The 19,882-nt window shown below is 42.5% G+C and overlaps 1 protein-coding gene across 1 annotated transcript in view; it reads right to left on the bottom strand.

Annotated features, from left to right (window-relative positions):
• LOC126383561 (protein MTSS 1-like) overlaps positions 1-19,882 on the bottom strand; it is a 118,533-nt gene that overhangs the window by 12,756 nt on the left and 85,895 nt on the right. Inside the window, exons 4-7 of the mRNA XM_050034075.1 lie at positions 8,034-8,118; positions 5,214-5,305; positions 4,921-4,995; positions 2,379-2,390 (exon numbers count right to left, since the gene is read on the bottom strand). Of these exons, the coding sequence (XP_049890032.1) occupies positions 2,379-2,390; positions 4,921-4,995; positions 5,214-5,305; positions 8,034-8,118 (264 nt within the window). The remainder of the gene's footprint in view (positions 1-2,378; positions 2,391-4,920; positions 4,996-5,213; positions 5,306-8,033; positions 8,119-19,882) is intronic.

Genomic DNA, 19,882 nt, shown 5'->3' with positions numbered 1-19,882 from the left:
CTCTCTATTTCCTTCCATGCTTTGTCCTTCTTTACGCGATCATGATAAGAGCTGGAGGACACATCACACAGGCAAGGCTTCTGCTGCCACAACTCCACAAGGTTTTCCTCTTTGCTGGAATCACACACATTTCTTTTAGCATGTTTTGCCTCCATGGGGAGCTGCTATCCATCTGTTTGTTTGGGTTTAGTGCCAGTGTCTCACTGAATGCTGCATTTCTATTAGTTGGGTAGTAGACGTAGTTGGTAGCAGCAGTCATACAGTGAGACGGTTATTCCAGATTTCTGACACTGTCAGAATTTTATCCCAGGCTGCCTTCAATCGCAAAACCGTGACAACGGCTATCCTTGAACCTCTCTCACTGTGCAACATAGGACGACCTGTTTAGAGCCCGACTAAAGATATTACCACGTTCCATTCACAATGTTCACTTTTCGTCTGGGACAGCCTAAAATCGCACAGTGTATACCAGGCTTAATGAGGAAAATCAACCCAATAGCCAGAAAAAAAAAAAGTTGGCATTGTATGTTTCTGCAAACCGCTTATATGTGTTAAAATTGTACCTGAGTACATAGTGGATACTTTGAAAGTTTACATTTCAAAGCTGTGATTAGGACTAGGCACAAAAACCAGTTGGATATTGTTAGAAAAAGATCACGTTTAGGCAGAAAATACCCAGTTTTGGTTGCACAGTCACGACCAGAGAAGCTGCTGATGTCTAGGTTAAAAACAACTGCTTTCAGTGGCACTATCCCCGCTGGAAAAACAGTGACAGTGGATATAAACATTCAGAAATATTCATTCTGAGTGTCGGAGCGCAATCAGGCACAAACTAGACTGTTCATAAATTGGAGTGCTGTCTGAATGTACTGCTCAGTTATCCAGAGCACCGCATTTTGGGAGTGGCAGAGCGCAGTGTGAGCACTCTGTCTGGGGAGACGGAGCAGCAGAGTGCCGAGCAGAGTGAATGTGTGATTAAATTAAATGTTGGTTAATTCATGTAGAAATATAACACTCCATTTCTACGACCAACATGGACATGATAACCCTTACTACACATAAAGTTATTCATCCCTACAACAGGAAATACTTTTTCCCTGACCTGTGTGTGCTGCACGTACAAGCATTTTTGATGATGGCCTCCGTCCAGTCCTTTCGTCTTATCACATTTTACCCTAGTTGTCTTTGTTTTTGTTGATGGACAGTGGCAGCTGGTATGTGATAAAATTTAAGTGTTGAGCCATGACTCCTTCTATTCTGGCTCCCAATAACACAACAAGACCACATTTAAAGACTCCTATGTAGCCTACAGCCCTGTGGTGGAGAGGCAGGTTTGGCCTCCAGCTAATAAAATGACATAATTGTGACGTCAGCCCTAAAAGGATGTATTACTATCTTTGTTTAGTCTGTTAGCATGCTAACATTTGCAAATTGGGGTTACATTCAGTTGGAGACATATATATGTATAACAAAGTTCACAGCAAGCCATCCAGTAGTTGTTGAGATATTTCAATCTGGCACAAATTGGTGGATGCACCAAATGACACGCCATCCCAAGAGCTGCCAGCGTGGCTAAGAATAAGAAACAGTTTTTGGTTTGAGTTTGTTTGATGTGAAGGTTTTCTGGATTTTTCTTCTTTAAATCATTGTTAATTAAATATCTTTGAGTTAACAGTTGAAAACTTGTCGTAGCTCTCTGGGGTATGTAGAAACTGTAAATGGCCCCTGACAAATCTTTAGCATTCCTATACTGACACATACAGATAAATTTGTGATAAAGATAATATTATTGCTTTGTCTGTATGATCCTCTGTATTTCCAGATTGTTGTTGTGTAGTGTGTCAGTCACCCTGCTGTGTGTTGTGGTTGGATTATGTCACACATTTTCCACAAAACAAGCCGAGGAAATCTTTTCCTTTGAGGACTCTTGTTTAGCGTGACTCTGCTCTTTGATATGTTCAGACTTCAGTTCTGTGAGTCACACAAACATCCAAACAACGTGGGAACATATTTCAGCTGACCAAAGAGGGCTGGATCTGATTTTGGCAGAGCAGATAAGTGAGAGAGTGCTTAACGTGTTAGAGAGACAGAAGTGTCTCTTCTGTCTGGCAGGATGACACAAAACCAGCAGAACTTTGTGTCTTGTTTAATCTCTCTGTTGATACATTTATATATTATAATATCAAATATATATATTTTGATATTCATGTCTCAATTATGGTTTTGTTTAAACCAAACAAGACTAAAAACTGGGGGAACTGTTCTAAAGTACAGATACTTGAGGATGAAGAGACACATAAACATTGAAAAGCTTCCAAACAAACAAAAGAATAATTGTTTACAATGGACAAGAGCAAAGAAGCAAGAAAGTGACTTACCAAATACATCAGCTGGATAGAGCAGAGCATGATGGGGCACCACAGGAAATGAAGGCAGGTCATTGGTAAAAGAAAAAAACAAACAAACATGATATAACTTTATAAATCACTTCAAAGGTGGAAGAAGTGATTGTGCCGTCAAATCTATAATAATACATCATCAATTATTATTAACTTTATTTAGTTTTAATGATCTGAATCTTTCAAATAACTAAAGCTGGTCAATAAATGTAGTGGAGTGGAAGTAAAAAGCAGCATAAAATGTAAATACAACAAAACTGTACTTAACTACTTAGTTAGGGACTGTTTATTTATGAGAGGGGTGGTACAAAATGGGGGTGTCATGTCAAATACTTTTTAAGACACTAGGGGGAGACTTATGTATTTATTCAGACTCAGAGGAGGGACATCTTTTTATTGGTTGTACAGTATAACAGCCTACGAATGCCAAAACCTGCCGACAGATTTGAAAGGCAGCTTAGCCTATGTAGCCCTCTCCTACAGTATGAACCATCCAGATCTCTCAGGTCCTTTGGGGGAGGTCTACTTTGTCTCCCCAGAGTCAAAACTAAACATGGAGAAGCAGTGTTACATTTTTATGCACCACAAATCTGGAACAAACTTGCAGAACACTGCAGGTCTGCACCAACTCTCAGTTCTTTTCTGTTTGTTGCAGCCTTTTATTAAATCAAATACTTTTAAAGATTAAAGATTAAAGATTAAAGATTAAAGCTCCACTGATTGTCACACACCTGAGTGTGTGAAATTTGTTCTCCGCATTTGACCCATCCCCTGAGGGAGCGGTGAGCAGCAACGGTGCCGCGCTCGGGAATCATGTGGTGATCTATTTATTCTGATTTATTCTTGGATCATATACCTGGCTCATTCTTGATTTTATTTTCTATTCTCTTACATGGCACATTTTATTGTATTTAAATGTTCTTTCATAATGTGATTCTTTTGCACTTTGTCTTTATGTCTTTATGTTATTGATGTTTTATGTAGAGCACTGTGAATTGCCTTGTTGCCTGATTGTGCTATATAAATAAACCAAAAAATAAAATAAAAATCACAAAAAAATTGCACCATTTACCATAGACAGAAACCAGGCATGTGCACAGATAGACCCCATGTGGTGCTTGAGCACCTGCCCTTTTTGCAAGACATGTTTTTTCTATTTCTTTTAATATTCTTTTATTTTATTTTTTAAATTTGGCCAATTGCATCAGTTGAGTCTCAATTAAGTCTATTGTTTGCCCAACAACTGCATTTTTGTTGAGCCACTGCTCCTACCTCTACAAATCAAGTGCCCTGCAGAGCAGCATCATGTCTTCCTGACCTGCCTTCATGGACAGCCAGGTAACGAAAGTGTTTGCCCTAAGCTTCAGCATTGTTTGTCACTGTTGTGAAATTAAACCATTAATTAAAACATCTCAATACAGCCAGACTAACTTAGGCAATAACCCACCTTTAAGTTTAACAACAAGTAAGCTAGGCTGAGGTAAAACCACATTGTCTACGTCCAGCTCTCTGCCAGATTCGGGTTCACCAACTGTCCAGTTTGAGTGGAGACAGACACCGAATAACTTTCCCACGTCTGCATGTTTTTTTAAACCAAAACTCAGTTTGAAATAATGTTTGCATCTCCCACACTGCGTCATTCCTAATTAATTTGCAGAGGAAAAGAGGAGTGAGGGGTGCATGTTTCTGTTCTCTGGGATTCTTAAACAATATTTAAAGCTTATTTAGAAGATAATTATAAGAATGAGTACATGCCTATTTAAAAAAGAAAGAAGAGAATGAGGAGAGGAGAAAAAGACAAGGATCTGAGGAGAGGAGAGGAGAGGAGAGGAGAGGAGAGGAGAGGAGAGGAGAGGAGAGGAGAGGAGAGGAGAATTCCTTTTGTTAACATGTCTAATTTGAATTTTTGCCAAAAATAAACCATTTGCACCAGATCCTATTAAAAAAAATTCAATTTTGCACTCCTGTATTCAGGACAATAGTGAAGAGACTGTTGTAGCTCCAGGATGTTGTTTTCAAATTTTAGCTTTTGCTCATCAAAGGGTACGTACGCACTCCTCCTGTGCTGTTTGCACATTGCTCCAGCTCCAACGCTGACATTTGGTGTGAATATAAATAAATATGGTTATTTATGGTGGAGGGAGGGTCTCTCATTTCCACTGGTCTTTCAGGAAGGCTCAAGGAAAAGTATTTGTAACTCTGGGAAGAGTCAGGGTGAGAAAAAGTTCACAAAGTCACACCCCAAACACCCTCACTCCTCTGATAATGAACAGTCCCTTACATTCCACCACTGCATCTCTTCATTATGTCACTGAAATACCATCACTGATTTATTTATTTATCCCATGAAGACCACAATAATACCACCATTCACCACATCAACACCACTGATCATTAAAATATGACAAACCATTCCCAGCTTTCCAGCTCTTTCAAAACAGCTTGTTATTACAAACGCCACTGTGAAGTTTCTTCAACTTGATAATAATCTCTCATCAGTGACCAAACAGACATTACAAACCTTTCTTTGCCTTCTTCTGCAGCTTCAGAGTGTCTGAAGATCTCTTCTTGATTTCCTGACGGGCCTTCTTATACTCTGCAGAGAAACACACACATGCACGCATACAGATAGAGAACACAGTGTGAAACATGCAAAGAAACTGTATGGACATATTTTAGGTCAGTTTCCCAATGATATGTAACAAATATCCACACAGTTAGAGGGTCGATGAACATGAACCCACACAGACACATGACACACATCACTGCATGCTTATGGTGTCTGTGCTTTACAGTGTTTCTGTGTTTGTGTACCTTTGGCGTGGTCTTTATCCAGAGTGTTGGCTACTCTCTTCCACTCTTCCATCTGCTCCTGTAGAGGGTTAATCAGACAGTCCAGAAACACCCTGAGAACACACACACACACACACGCACACACGCACACGCACGCACGCACGCACGCACGCACACACACACACACACACACACACACACACACACACAATATATATACATATATATATATATAAAAAACGTCCATGAGACATTAACGTCAGGGTTAAGGTTTAAGGTTAAAGATTACAGTAAGATAAGGTTGGACTACTCGCCGAGGATGTAGAGCATTGTGCACGTGCACAAGTAAAATAATATAAATCTCCTCAAATGATCTCAAAATCTTGCAAAAATAATTTCTAAAATATCTTAAGGTTAGCTTAAAATAAGGTCAGACAGATCATGCATTGGCCTGAGTCTTGTTGGGGAGTGTGCAGCATAAAAAAGGAAAAGACACAGCTCAGGCATGAAACAACAGTCGACTCCCCACATTGTTTCTTAGGCTAAAATAAAATGTAATCTATATATTATCTCCAGGTGTAAGCCTGGAAGGGATCATGCTTGATCATGTGTATGTATGTGAATGTGTGTATCTGTCTGTCTGCAGCTAATCTTGCAAACTACTGGACCAATCAGCCTTACATTTTGTGTGCACATGTATAACTGTATACTCAAGGGCCTCTAATGGTTGTGGCTGGGTTTGGGTGGCATCACGATATTACAGTATACCAGGTAAATCTCAACACATTTGCATGTGGTGCACATCACGCACCTCAAGAGGTCAGTGTGGTGCAACAGGCAGCTGAACTGACTGTGAGTGGTGGAGATGTAAACAGCCAGAGGCAACAGCAGAGAGGATAGAGACACTGCAGGGAAAACAGCTTATATTCCCATCTAACCACAAGTATCATCATATCCTGTATACCCTGGTGAAATTCCAGGAAGGTATGAAAAATTAGGTTCAGTCCAAGCCTACAGTAGTTGCATTTTTTTAAGTAACTGTTTCATATCATCACTGACTGCTGAGGGGCTGGGAGTTTTCCAGAAATCGGCTTGGGTAAAATAAAAATTGTAAATTGTATAAAAAAATGTTGCAGGCCACATTTAGGCCTTCATCATGGCTTACAAACTGACATCCATAGAAAAGTTTGGTCTCATTTTGAAGTGGAGCATTGACAAATTAATTTTATACCTAATATGTTGTGATCCACTAGGGTTAGGCACAATATGGGATGACATTTTTTTGGCTTAACTTTTAATTTGCCAGCTTCACTGCCATGTGTACTGTTATGGAGCTGGGAGGAACATTTGCACCAGGTGCATCTGCGCCACAGTCCGGCGGCAACCCTGTTTTGTTCCATCAGCTGCCCGGTGTCATATCACAGCAGCCGTTTCAGAAACAGAGAATTTTGCCTGCCTCATTTTGTAGACTTGCTGATTTTATTGATTTGGTCATTTTTGGTTGATAATTGTGCTTCTACAATCAGTAAGTAAGCAGACTATGTAGTTTAAAGGTTTATTTTTTCGTCTGTTTTGTGTTTATTGTTCTTATTTCCTACTTTGTTGCGCTGCAGTTTAAAGCCAGGTAACAATCTGCAGATTGTCTTTCTGATTGGATGATGAGATCTTATGTGGCGCAGGTGTAGCAGAATTTCAGGACCCTGAACACATCGTTGCACGACATTTCAGAATAAGAGTCACTTTATTTATCTTCATTTGGTAACTTTAGATGAGCTGCTGCCTTATTTTTTTAAACTATGCAATCAGAACACACTACACGTGTGTGTGTGTGTGTGTGTGTGTGTGTGCATGCTTGTTCTTGCTACATAGTGACAACATGTTTATAAGCAACACAGTGAGGACTTTTTGGAAAGTGAGGACATTTTTGCTGGCTATTCAAAGGCCTTTTTGAGGGTTAAGACTTGGTGTTCAGGTTAGAATTGGTTTTAGGTGAGGGTAAGGGGCTAGGGAACGCACCTTGTCAAAATTTGTGGCTGTGTTTAAGTTATATAAAATACATTAATTCCCACAATTAAATGGTATCTTCTGAAATGCGCTGTGGCACGTCTTCTAGAAGTACAAGAATTGCCAAGAGTGGCTGTGATGCTGAGTGCACTTTTTTAGTTACATTTAAAATCCTCCTGAAAACAATCAGATTATTTCTTTAAATGCTCTAACCATACTTAAATTATTTTTTGCAGGTTCATTATCAATTAATCTGTCGAATGTTTTCTCGATTAATTGTTGGATTTACAGAATGTCAGAAAATGGAAACATTCCCATCACAGTTTCCCAGAGCCTGAGGTCTTGTTTTGTCCGATCAGCAGTCCAAAACCTGAAGCTATATATTTAGTTTGCAATGATATGAAAGAGAGAAAAGCAGCACACTGACTGTGCTCTGTGGTGAGAGATGGATGGATGTTTGCATGTGGAAATGCATCATATAACTGGCATCCAGAGGTACTGTATCTCTGTTTACTGACTCAGCTGGAGTTCTCATCTTCTCATTCCAGTCTGACAAACTCTCTCCTCCATACTGGGAGAGTTAATGGACTCATGCAGAGAAAGGAAGATGAAGAAGAGGCAGAGGAGGAGGATGGAGTGGTTTTAGGTTCTAGGAAAGACAGATGATGCTGAAGGACTCAGAGCACATGCAGCATGGGCGTCAGAGACTGAACAGGGAGAGACAGAGGATGGAAAGCTGAAGCAGGAGGGAGAGGAGGAGCAGGTTGCCATAGAGAGATGGGAGGAGATGCTACACCTGTTCAACACACACAAACACACACACACAGATCTGCTCACATGGAGAACTGGCGGAGCTTGGCCTCGATACTGCGGTGCCTCATGCACATCCTGGTGAGGGCTGAGCCGATGTCTCTGGTCCCTCCTGAAAACAAACAAAGAGACACAATCTGTCGGTCAAATGTGTCAAACTCTGGCTGCAGATCACTAGCCTGGTGAAACCATCCTGATCATGCGAGCTCATATTCGATTTTGCTCTGCAGATCAGTCAGGCCATGCAATCACAAAGGCGCATTCTGGCATCAGTTAAAGCTTACCGGGCCAATCACAACCGTTTATTACTTTGGGGCGGGCACGTCATCAGAATAGTAGGGACAAGGAGTGGAGTGAATGTATTTCGTAAACAACCAACATGGCTACTGATTTTGAAACTGCGATGGTAAATGTGTTGAACAAACTGGAATGTACATTTTCTTTAAAAGCAGAACAAACGGCTGCACTGAAAGCTTTTATTGAAAAAAAGGATGTGTTTGCCGTCCTTCCTACAGGGTTTGGTAAAAGTTTAATTTACCAACTGGCTCCGTTGATCGGGAAAAAGATGGGACTCAGTGAAAACCCAGTGACTATTGTTGTTTCTCCGCTAGTTGCTCTCATGGAGGAGCAGGTCAGGGAAACGACCAAGCTGGGAATCACAGCCATGCAACTCGGAGTCCACAGTGAGGAGGAAATCTGCAGCTGCCATTGCCAAAAGACGGCAACACTCTTTCCCATACATCATCACAGCTCATCTCTGCTGCACGCTGCACTTGCTTGCTGCTCTGTTTACAGTGCTGTTGTGCCAGCCTGCGTCACACGTTTCGTTTACTTTGATTGGTTTTCTGTCTTTCCAATTGCGTGAAGGGGCACTTTGAGTGACAGCCGTTGATACCGCCCCTCCGTAACAGAGGAAATGTACACTCCGTGTCCAGACCCATTCGCGTTTTGTGAATTGGTCTGGCAACGCCAGGCTAGCAGATCACTGGATGGTCTTTGAAACAGGTTATCACACCTCAAAACTGAAAATTAAATCAATAAAATCCCACCAACAATAGTTTAGTTTGAATTCTTCAGTCTGCACCGCTGCAACAAGGGCTAGCCGCACCTTTCCCATGTGAACTACCAGTGCGGCCCACTTTTAAGTCAATACAACATATAAACACTTTAACTATCTACCTTTCAACATGCTACCTCAACTACTAATGTACAGTTTTAACCCACTAACTATCCCACTATTGGCAATGGTACCACTGTACTTTCAATAAAGCAATGGTACTATCAAATTCACAAAAACTCTGTCTGAACACATTGCTCTTCTTAATGGGTTCAGTTGACTATTTAATCTGCAATTTCCTATGACCTGTATCCCAAACACTCACCATGTGAAACTGTACGTGGGCAACTGTGCACTCAATGGGTATGGACTAGATGAATCTAAAGATTGAGATTTATCAGACTTCCACCAGACTCACATTAATGTAAAGGCTGCCACAGCGAAAGGTTAAATGTGTCTCTTGTTCTGACCTCTGAAAGCTGGGGTAAGCAGTTTTAGTTTGGTGTCATTGTGCAAAAATGCTATAATAAGCATATTCAAATTCCAGTAAACTGAGAGAAAACTGAGAGAAAACTTCCTCTTGGCTCTGTTTTCAGGCTTTAGGAAATCTAGCCCGTGACAAGAGACTTTGTTCAATCACAGGTCATTTCAGAGAGCATTCCTATTGGCTGTTCTACAATTGCAGATGTGCATGTTTGTCTCTTCAGATGATGAAAGTCAATGATGAAAAAGAAGAAAGTTGCTTTCCCAGCATTGACAACTGCCTACACTGCAAAACAACCCAAAAAAGAAAGAGGGACTTATCAAAAAGAGTCTAAAACAGAGTCTGACAATAAACAAACAAAAAAACAATGCGTCAATATCAGCAAAGTGTTTCAGAGATGGAGAGAAAATGTTGCTAATAGTTTAATCTTCTGCCAACCAAAGCAAAAGGCTCGCGGCTGCAGCTTCAAGTGTGAATCATAGTGTGTCCCCCGCCTTACTCTCTGCCACAACAGACCACATCACCGGGAGGAGAGCAGGCAGCAGCTCTGGAGACAGACCAGACAAGACAAACTTTCTGGTGCTGCCAGTACACAGGCTAGACCCTGCACTGATGCTGGATACCCGATGATGGGGGAATTGTACTGGCATATTACAGCTGCTTCAGCCACTGACTGAAACTCTGTCTCCAGGGCTGCTGCCTGCTCTCCTCCTGGGAGAGCAGTCCACCACAGCGGGGAGCAAGGCGGAGGGATCGTGGGGAGGCAAGTAGCTAATTATTTTCTCATTTGTGGTCTGATAAACAGAGCTCTACGATGAAACAAGATAAAAAAAATGAATGTAGAGGAAACACTGGGGGTGGCACAGTGGTGTAATGGTTAGCACTGTTGCCTCACAGCAATAGGAATATTATATATAGGAATATTCTGTGTGGGGTTTTCTCCAGGTACTCCGGCTTCCTCCCACAGTCCAAAGACATGCAGGTTGGGGATAGGTTAACTCTAATTTCTCTCTAAATTGCCCACAGGTGTAAATGTGAGTGTGAATGGTTGTCTGTCTCTGTTGGTGTGTTTCAAATCACATACTTCCGTTAGTATGCTTCTATGTAGTATACTATGTGCACTATGTACTCATTGGCGTAGTACGCAAATTTCGACAGGGTAGGGTTGGTCCCTCCCCTTCCGCTATGTAGCCAAGATGGCGACCACTGAGGATGAGAAGTGTCCATAGTTCCACACTCAACTTTTTGACCGTTTTGAGTGCACCATCCGGATACTCATAGTGCAGTGCATTTTTCCATACTTCTCAGTGTGAACACACTTATGCACTCAAAATATTAAGTGTAAGTACAGAGTACGCGATTTGAGACATAGCATATGTGTCGGCCCTGCGATAGTCTGGCGACCTGTCCAGGGTGTACCCCGCCTCTCGCTCAATGTCAGCTTGCATAGGCACCAGCCCCCCTACGACCCTCAAGAGGACAAGTGGTTACGAAAATGGATGGATGGATGGGAAACACTGGGTTACTGTATGAAGCGTGTGCATAAGCCTGTGGTCATATGGTGGGAGGGGCTTAGGACAGAGAGGTAAGGGCTGCAGGAGGAAATTTTATTTTCACATTCTGTCATTTTTATGCCTTTTCCAGATCCCTGCCAACCACAGCTTCACAAGTGCTGTACTATATTAGCTAATAATTATAATTATCGGTTTAAATAGCCATTAGTCAGGTGGACTCAACAGGAAATACTGTAAACGAGCCTTTTTTTTTAGTTGTTGAAGAGATTATTTTGGTGACAGATTTGATTAGAAATGTTTTGGTTGTCTGAAGTGTAACTTGGCAGACTGATGACCATCTGAGACTTTGGCTGCAGGAAAATAAGAGGACACAGGAGAAACAACGTGGTACAAGAAGGTTTGCTAACTTTCTGTTGAAGTGCAGAGCTCCTCTGAGTTGATCTCCAGACCTGCAGCCCTGCTGCTGATATGGATTCTGAGTGTGTCTCTTGCTCAAGGACACTCCAGCAGGGTGGAGATGAGCCTGTTTGACAGCTGATTGAAGCAGAAGCTCCACAGGCACCCAAAGGGGCCAGATGGTCGTCCTCTCTCCCCCTCAGACAGAACACTCCCTCCTGGGGAAAGTTCACCAGACCTCAGCCTGTCAGCCTGGAGATCCAACGCCAGCGCCAACACTCACACATGCTAATGTTTGTGTTAGTGAAGACCTGCAATAACAACCTTACAACTTCATACAAAAATACAGTTTTAAAGAAAAATACGGGATTTAGCAAGTTATACTTTCTCCTATTAATATCTGACAACACGTATTATTTTACGGATAACTTATAGATGGTTACTCTTTCAGGAGTTAAACTTTTAGGGCTGGAGAGTGCATTACATCAATGAAGGGTCCCCATAAGTGTAGTATACGTGTGAGTGTGTGTGTCTGGGGTGGGGTAGTGAGCACTGCATTGCACCACTGACACCTCTTTCTCTCCTATGCTCTTCCCTCTCTCCAAATGTCCTCCTCTTCCTCTCTCTCTCACACACGTTTCCCTCTAACCAAATCTCTGCTTTTCTTTCCTCTCCTCTCTTCAGACTCCTGAGAGCCTTAAAAAGCTGCAGAATCTCAGAGTTACTCTTCCTCACGGCGCAAAAAGGCCAAACTTCAATAGTGATATAACATTACTATAAATGAGGCCAGGATTGTTGATCAAGGACTCAGACAAAACAAAAGTTTGTGTGACCAGCGTCTGAAAATATTTCAGGTACAAATACTAAAGTCAGACACCAGGATCTGTTTGCTTATTCCAGACATCACTGTGGTGACATTTTATTTCCATGTTGCTGCTCTAGCATCCTGCCCAGCTCTATCAGAAGAGCATGTAAATCATGTATTTTACATTTGGTGTTGTGTTGGTCCTATCCTTAGAGATAGGGTTAGGAGCTCAGAAATCCAAGGAGAGCTTGGAGTAGAGTCGCTGCTCCTTTGCGTTCAGTGGGGCCCGATGCAGTGGTTTGGGCATCTGATCAGGATCCTCCTGGAACATCCCATTGGTAGGAGACCCTGGGTAGACCCAGAAAATGCTGGAGGGATTATATTATATCTTATCTGGCCTGGGAACACCTTGGGGTTCCCCAGGAGGTGCTGGAAAGCGTTGCTGGGGAGAGGGACGTCTGGGGTTCTTTGCTTGGCTTGCTGCCCCCACGAACGAGCCCCAGATAAGTAGTTGAAAATGGATGGATGGGTCCCAGGATTAATTAACGTGAGGACTGGAGATGTCAACAAGTGAGGTAGAAAAGAAGATTAACAGGACAAAATAATACAGAGGAATATCTCAGGAATATTATAGATAATAATAATAATAAAAAACTGAATCCTGGAAACACCAGAATAACTGTAATTATGCACAAGATTGTGTAATTTTGCTACTTATAACCAACAGGTATGCATATGCTCTTTATACCACAGTAAAATACCATGTCTTCCCTGTGGGATGGGAGGAGAAACAATCTACTGATAATCTATTGTGCGATACGTGTGAATGTTTAGCGGGTGGAGGCAAGAGCTGACACGCACCCTGCGGGAATGTGCTGGAATAAACTCCCACACTGTGGGAGTGGGGGGTAATGGTCTGAAATCCAGCAGGAGCAGGCAGGAGTGGGATTAGGAAAACAGTCCAGCACAGGGCTCTACTGAGTTTTTTGACCCATTATACTCCAGGCCCCTGGATCTGTTCCTGTCTGCTGTCTCAGCAATGCGATGATGCTTCAAGCTGTAACAGACCCCACTTAACACCTGACGCACAGCACAACTGCTAGTGCTAGTTCTTGACTGACGCAGTTATCATTTTCACAGCAAACGCCCACATAGTGTAAAAGGCAAATGTACATGCACCCATCTGTGCGCCCATGGGCATGAAGGTCTTAAAGGAAGTGTGGTCAGGTGCATTGTTGTTGTGTTGCCATTTTCAGGCAACAAAAAGTGATTGATCCATAGACCAACAAAAACCTATCAGAAGTCAGAATGGCACAGTATTTTCTTGCTATTATTCAGATGGTAAGATGTGCCAACAGAGGCAGGTTTACAATGCCTTGTTACACACACGGGCAAGCTGATGGGTTGCAGGTAGCATGGGCGTGGATTTTGGGAGGGACACAGAGGGTATGTACCCCTAAATATTTTGAATATGTGCACTTCCAAACATGAAACCAGCAGAGGACTTATATTTTGAAGGAATTAAAGACATGCCCACAATAAACTGATGCAGAACGGGCAACAATGCATGCATAAAAAACTCACCAGAATGCTGTAAAATTAGTGTTTGATGCTCAACATTTTGTGGAGGAGAACCCCACACCCATGGTTTCATATGTATGCTCCCCTCAATGGTTTGCATACTTTCATCTACAAAAACATTAACTGCCCATCACTTACACCTCAGAGCGCTGCTATCCTTGTTCATTCTTTGGGTACATCTTGTGTTGATTATTGCAGTTCTGTACTCTTTGGTCTCATTCTCAAGTGTCTTCAGAAACTCCAATTGGTCCAGAACTCAGTTCCAATTAGCCAAATGCGCCAGGTAAACAGCAGTGCAGTAGATGCACCTGGCTTTTAAAGGGAATGGTGGATGACACTGATTGGTTGAACTCATGTTACGCCCAAAACACACCTATGATTAATTAAGGGACGAAATACAGCTCCTTTGCCCATTGTGTCTTACTTTGCGCTCAGGTTACGTGCTGTAAAACTAGCAAAGTGGAGTTGGACAGGTCCTAAATGCACTTTAGACCATGAGCTATTGATCGTTAACTAAAGCCCCGTTTCCACCGAGCAGTACGGTACAGTAGAGTTCAGTTCGGTAGGCTTTTTTTCCGTTTCCACTGCGAAAAGTTGTGGATGGTACCAGTGCAACCGTTCCGTGACCATTTTTGGTACCCCTTCTGTTAGGGTACCTAACACACAGATCTGGTACTAAAAGGTGGAGCTGTGAACACTGCAGCCTGGTCGATAGCGGAAGGTCACTCCGCTAAGTTGTGGCTGGTTTTGAGGCTCATGTAACTACTATTCATACTGTGGAGAGTTTTATTAGTAAACTGTAACTATAAAATGAAAGGATGTTTTGCTGCTTCTTGCAGCAGCTGGAGTCGGAGATAAAATAACTTAATTCACTAGGCCGACTGCCGACAACTTTAAAGGTGGAACATTAACTTGTAATGTTACTCAGTGCATGAGCTGACAACATGAATTAATCAACACACCTTAAATATTTCATATGACAACTGTGCCCATTAGCTACTTAAGTTTTTTTTTATGACATACACTTTTAGTGATGAGTGGATCTTCAAGTGTTTACATATATTAATTTCGGCTGGGATATGTGAACTGCATATATTCTAATCTTCACTTAAAAAAAGCATTGGGCTACGGCAACACTAAACCCCTGAGCTTGCTTCAGAAGGACTAAGGCCCCGTTTATACGACAACAATTTCAACTGAAAACGGTAAACTTTAGCTGCATTTTGGCCGATCGTTTACACGACAGTGGCATTTTGGGTGCCTGAAAACGCAACGTTTTGAAAACGGGTTCCAGAGTGCAACTTTTTGGAAATGGCAGCGTCTCCGTTGTCATGTAAACGTGCAATATGCAGTTCCTCTGAAAACGGAGACTTTTCGCACATGCGCATTACGGTTCCAGTCACTTGGCAAGCCGACCGTCACAACAACAATGCCGAGCTCTGTTTGTGCTGCTCACCCTGTTGGTTTGAAGTGAAGTGTAGATCTGTTCCTGTAGCAACTCCACCTCGTCGTCCATCCAGACAAAGTTATCTGTGCATGCTTTCGCCATTGTGTCTTCTTTGTTTTGGTTTGTAATCACCGCGTTGTAGAGGAAGGCGCTTCAGCACAGACACATGGCGTCATGCCGTGGTGTTGCTTTGCAAATTTACACTGCCACCCATTGGCATGGCGTGCATACTACAGCGTTTCCAGTGGATTTTGCGGCTCCGTGTGAACGGGGATCGTTTCAATAACTTCGTCATATAAACGCAGAAGTTTTTTAAAACGCAAAGGACAGACTTTTCCGTTTTTAGAGAAACCGTTGTTGTCTAAACAGGGCCTAAATGTACAAACCCGCTATTTTTAAATATCCCATGGAGAGAGACTCTCACTACATCCTGTTTTATTTTGTTCTTCCCCTTTACTCTGCTATTACTTCACACCATCTATCCCCACCATTCCCACTTCTCTCTCTTCACACGTTTCCCATTCCTAACACTGTCGACCCTCCTCTCTGTTCTTCATCCTTCTCCTCCCTCTTCCTCCTCTCCTCTCACTTACAGACAAGGTGTTACCTCCTCTCTTCTCACCTCGTCTCCTCCTCTCTGCTGCGCTCCTTTGAGAAACAAGGTGTGATACTTATGTATGTGTCCAAAGCTGAACTCCAATCAGCTAGCAGGGTGATGTGCAAAACACTCCAGACAAAAAGATTACCTAACAGATGCACTGCTGAGCTTCAATCTGCTTTTAAAGGCTGGTATTATTTAAAATAGCTGATTTTATGTTACTACAACAGACTACATAAAATTCTGCGAGGACAACATTGTCCCAACAAAAAAGATTTGCTGCTTTTCAAACAACAAGCCATGGATCAATAAGGACATTAAAGACATTAAAGAGAAGATTGAGGTCAAGATGGGACAGAACAACACAAAAGAGGTGTGGAATGAGATGAAGAAGATGACAGGCTGTGGGAAAGCCACATTTGCTATAGAGCTAAACTTAAAGGGGATTTATGGTTGTAGCCTACGCACGTCACCTACGCCGTTTGGAGCATTTTTACTTCTGCGGTGGTGTGTCTGTGTCACTCTGCAGTTACACTTCCAAAACACGAGTCAGCTGCGGAGGTTTCTGAGAAGCGCTGTAAAGTTCAGTTGATTCAAAACACACCCAAAACACACATTAAACATGTCTTAATAGACAGTCCCTCCAGAAAAACGCGATTATGCGATCGCATAATTCAACGCATAATCAGCCAAAGTCTGCATATTTATGCGGGGGACGCATTTTTTCAAAGACGCCGCACTTTCACCACATAAATCGCCGATTTCCGCGCAAAATGCGTGAAATATGCGGGGCTTGCATGATTTCATAATCCCCGCATTTTCGTTGCAAAAAAGTCACATATATCTTAGCAGAAAGTTGAAAAATGTTGCGTTTACTTCACACAAGAGCAGCCATTTTCCCCGTTGCCTTGGGAATGTTATGAAGTGACGTAATTACGCGACGTGAACGTCATCGAAAAGCTGCGAACCGCGCGGAGAAGCCATGATGAAGCCCGCAAATCAGTCTCATTTGCCAACAAAAATAAGCGCAAAAGACCGCGCAAAGCAGTTTCCCGGTGTGTTGCATGACAGTGGGGGCAAATTATTTTGCACTCCGTGCAACTGCGTGTTGGACCACAGGCGGAAGTCGACGCTGGACAACCACTTTGCCACCGCCAAACATTCGAGGACGGAAGCAGCCAAGAAGCAGCTCACCTACACCGAGGCGTCAGCTTCCAAAACAGTTGCTAGGGCTGAAAGAATCAAGGTCAGTGGCCTACAAGATTAAAGCTTGTAAAATTATGAAAAGGTTGATAGTTAAATTGAATACAGAATGAAACAGAGAGAGGTGTGTGTGAGTGTGAATGAGACTTCCAAGTATGTTGTGTGTGTGTGGATGTAAGTTAACGTTAGGGTTAGATAACCTAACAGTAGTGTAATTTCCCATACAAGATGATTGATTTTGCCATGAAAGAATTATGTTTTATTTGCAGAAACACTACTGTTCTGTGAAAGGCTTACTGTGATTCACTTTTATACTGCAGTTTGCTGTAGGTTACACTGGACTTTGTGTGTGTGTGTGTGTGTGTGTGTGTGTGTGTGTGTGTGTGTGTGTGTGTGTGTGTGTGCGTGTGTGTGTGTGTGTGTGTGTGTGTACATAATACAGCCCAATGATACAAAAGTATTTTTCTGTTTGTAGATTTGTGAAACCTGGGTTGCCACCTGCACTGCCATCAACATCCCACTGTCTAAGAGTGACCACCCTGCACTGAGGAAATTTCTGAATGAGAAAGTCATCAATGGCGGTGCCATTCCAGGGTTTCACCAGCTTCATGAGATGTACTTGGGAGCAGTATATGAGAGGGAAAAAGAGGAGCTGAAGACACTTCTTGCAGGAAAACCTCTTGCTGTGATATTCGATGAGACTCCAGATGTCGAGGGGAGATGTGTGCTGAACATCCTCCTTGCACCACTTGAGAAGTGGCCTTTGCTGCCAACAAAGAGCTGCAGTATGAGGCGTGTGCCGAATACTTTGAAGGGTTTGACCTACCACACACCACGAAGACACAGATCCTCTGCACAGTTTGTCAGGGATATGAAAACGCTGAAGAAAAGCTCACCAAGTACATGTCACATGGGCAGCCGGCCAATGAGTTTCTCCAGGAGGTCAGGGTGTTTGACCCTCGCCACATCGCATTCCTAGATGACTCCGTAGCAAGCTACAAGGCCATTCCAGGTTTCACTGAAGTGCCAAGTGATGAATTTGACTCTTAATTCAAGACTCTTGGTCCAGCAGCACTCAGAGCTGCACCATCCAGCGTGGTGAATTTGGATGCGTTTTGGGATGGCCTACAGGAGAGACTGCCTGTGCTGAGTTCCTTGGCCAAAAGGTACAAAGATGCTGTCTCAAACTCAGCTGATGCTGAACGCAGCAACAGCATCTACAAACTGGTGTTGTCTAACCGAAGGAGATCAACTACCAACAAAAACCTCAAAGCCTTGGTCTTCCTTTACCACAACCAACGAGTCCGCAGTGGAGCATTTGAGAGGGAGGAGATGGAGGAGGGGGAGGAGATGGACTTTGTGCATTGAAAGCACTTAGAGAAGATGTCTGTATAGCTACCTCTGTAAAACAGGAAGCACACATTTTATTTTTTTATATTTTATTTATTCATTTACAGAAGTTGTAGCATATTCTTTTTGTAAAGCTACAGAATTTGTTTCACTGAGCAATGTTTTGTAAGTTTGAGCCATGTGTTTAGAAATAAAACAAGATGAGACTTAAATATTCCCTGCACTTTCTGTGATGTAGTATGCTTGCTTATCATAGGAAGTAATTAGAAATGACTCTTTACATTAAGGTAGTGGCCTAGTGAGAACACGGTGTTGGGGAAATCACTTTTTTTTCTCTTTTTCATCGAACCACAGTTTTTACAAGTTCCCGCAATTTTTGCAAGTTCCCGCAATTTCATTGCATAAAATTGCATAAATATCCCGCATATTTCATCGCATTTTTTAAGAAAACGTCCCGCATAATCAAGGATTTTTGCCCGCAACAATCACAAAAAAACTCCGCATTTTTCTGGAAGGACTGAATAGAGTACAAGTACACAAATCAGCTTCACTATAACTCGCAGCATTCACAGACAAACACTTGTGTTAATATGGACACATTTTCCCCACAAATACAACATGCTAACGTTATTAGCACAAGCCTATGGCATTTTACATTGTATAAATTAGCCTAGCAAACAGCGATCTTTTCATATAAAACCAGAGACAACGGCAACATTTAACAAAGGTAACGGCACACAATTTGGCTCCATTACAACTCACAAGGTTCACCGACAAGACAGCTGTCACACTAAACACGTTTTCCAAACAAATACAAAATGCTAACATTATTAGCACAAGCCTTTGGCATTTTACATTGTATAAATTAGCCTAGCGATGAGCGGAGATTTCCTCTTCTCATATGAAACCTGGATAAATCCTGAAGTATAAATCCCTGAAGGATAAATCACACACAAGACTTAAAATGCTATTTTAATGGAAGCCTTACTGTCTTCACAATTTATTGTTTCTTATCTGTGAACTATAAGTAAATACAAGCTCCGTTTCCACTGAGGGAAATGGTGTCAGTATACAGCGACAGACAAGAGGTCTGCGTCACCGCGACGCATAGTTACAGTTCTGGGGAGGTGCACTTTAGGCTACCGCGTAGGTTACGGTGTAGGCTCTACGTCGACGTGGAGCCTACTCTGTAGCTACGCTGTCGATTCAATGCAGAACTATAAAATGCATGTTATTCTTCAATAGGTTTGACCCAACAACCCCCCCTGTGAGCTGTCTGTGGATCCCCACTCACTGTCATTGTACCCATTCACACCTCTGCTGTAGACTTTGCTCCCCTCCCCAGCAGCAACCTGTCTCCCTCCCCCTGCTCATTGGCAGCTTCAGCTGACAGCCCCCCTCACCCCACTGCTTCCTCTCACTCCACTGCCCCCCTCACCCC

This window comes from Epinephelus moara, chromosome 22, assembly GCF_006386435.1.
Source record: "Epinephelus moara isolate mb chromosome 22, YSFRI_EMoa_1.0, whole genome shotgun sequence".
In the NCBI taxonomy this organism is placed as follows: domain Eukaryota; kingdom Metazoa; phylum Chordata; class Actinopteri; order Perciformes; family Serranidae; genus Epinephelus; species Epinephelus moara.
The sequence above is the reverse complement of the archived record's forward strand: the minus strand, read 5'-3'. Positions and strand labels throughout refer to the sequence as shown.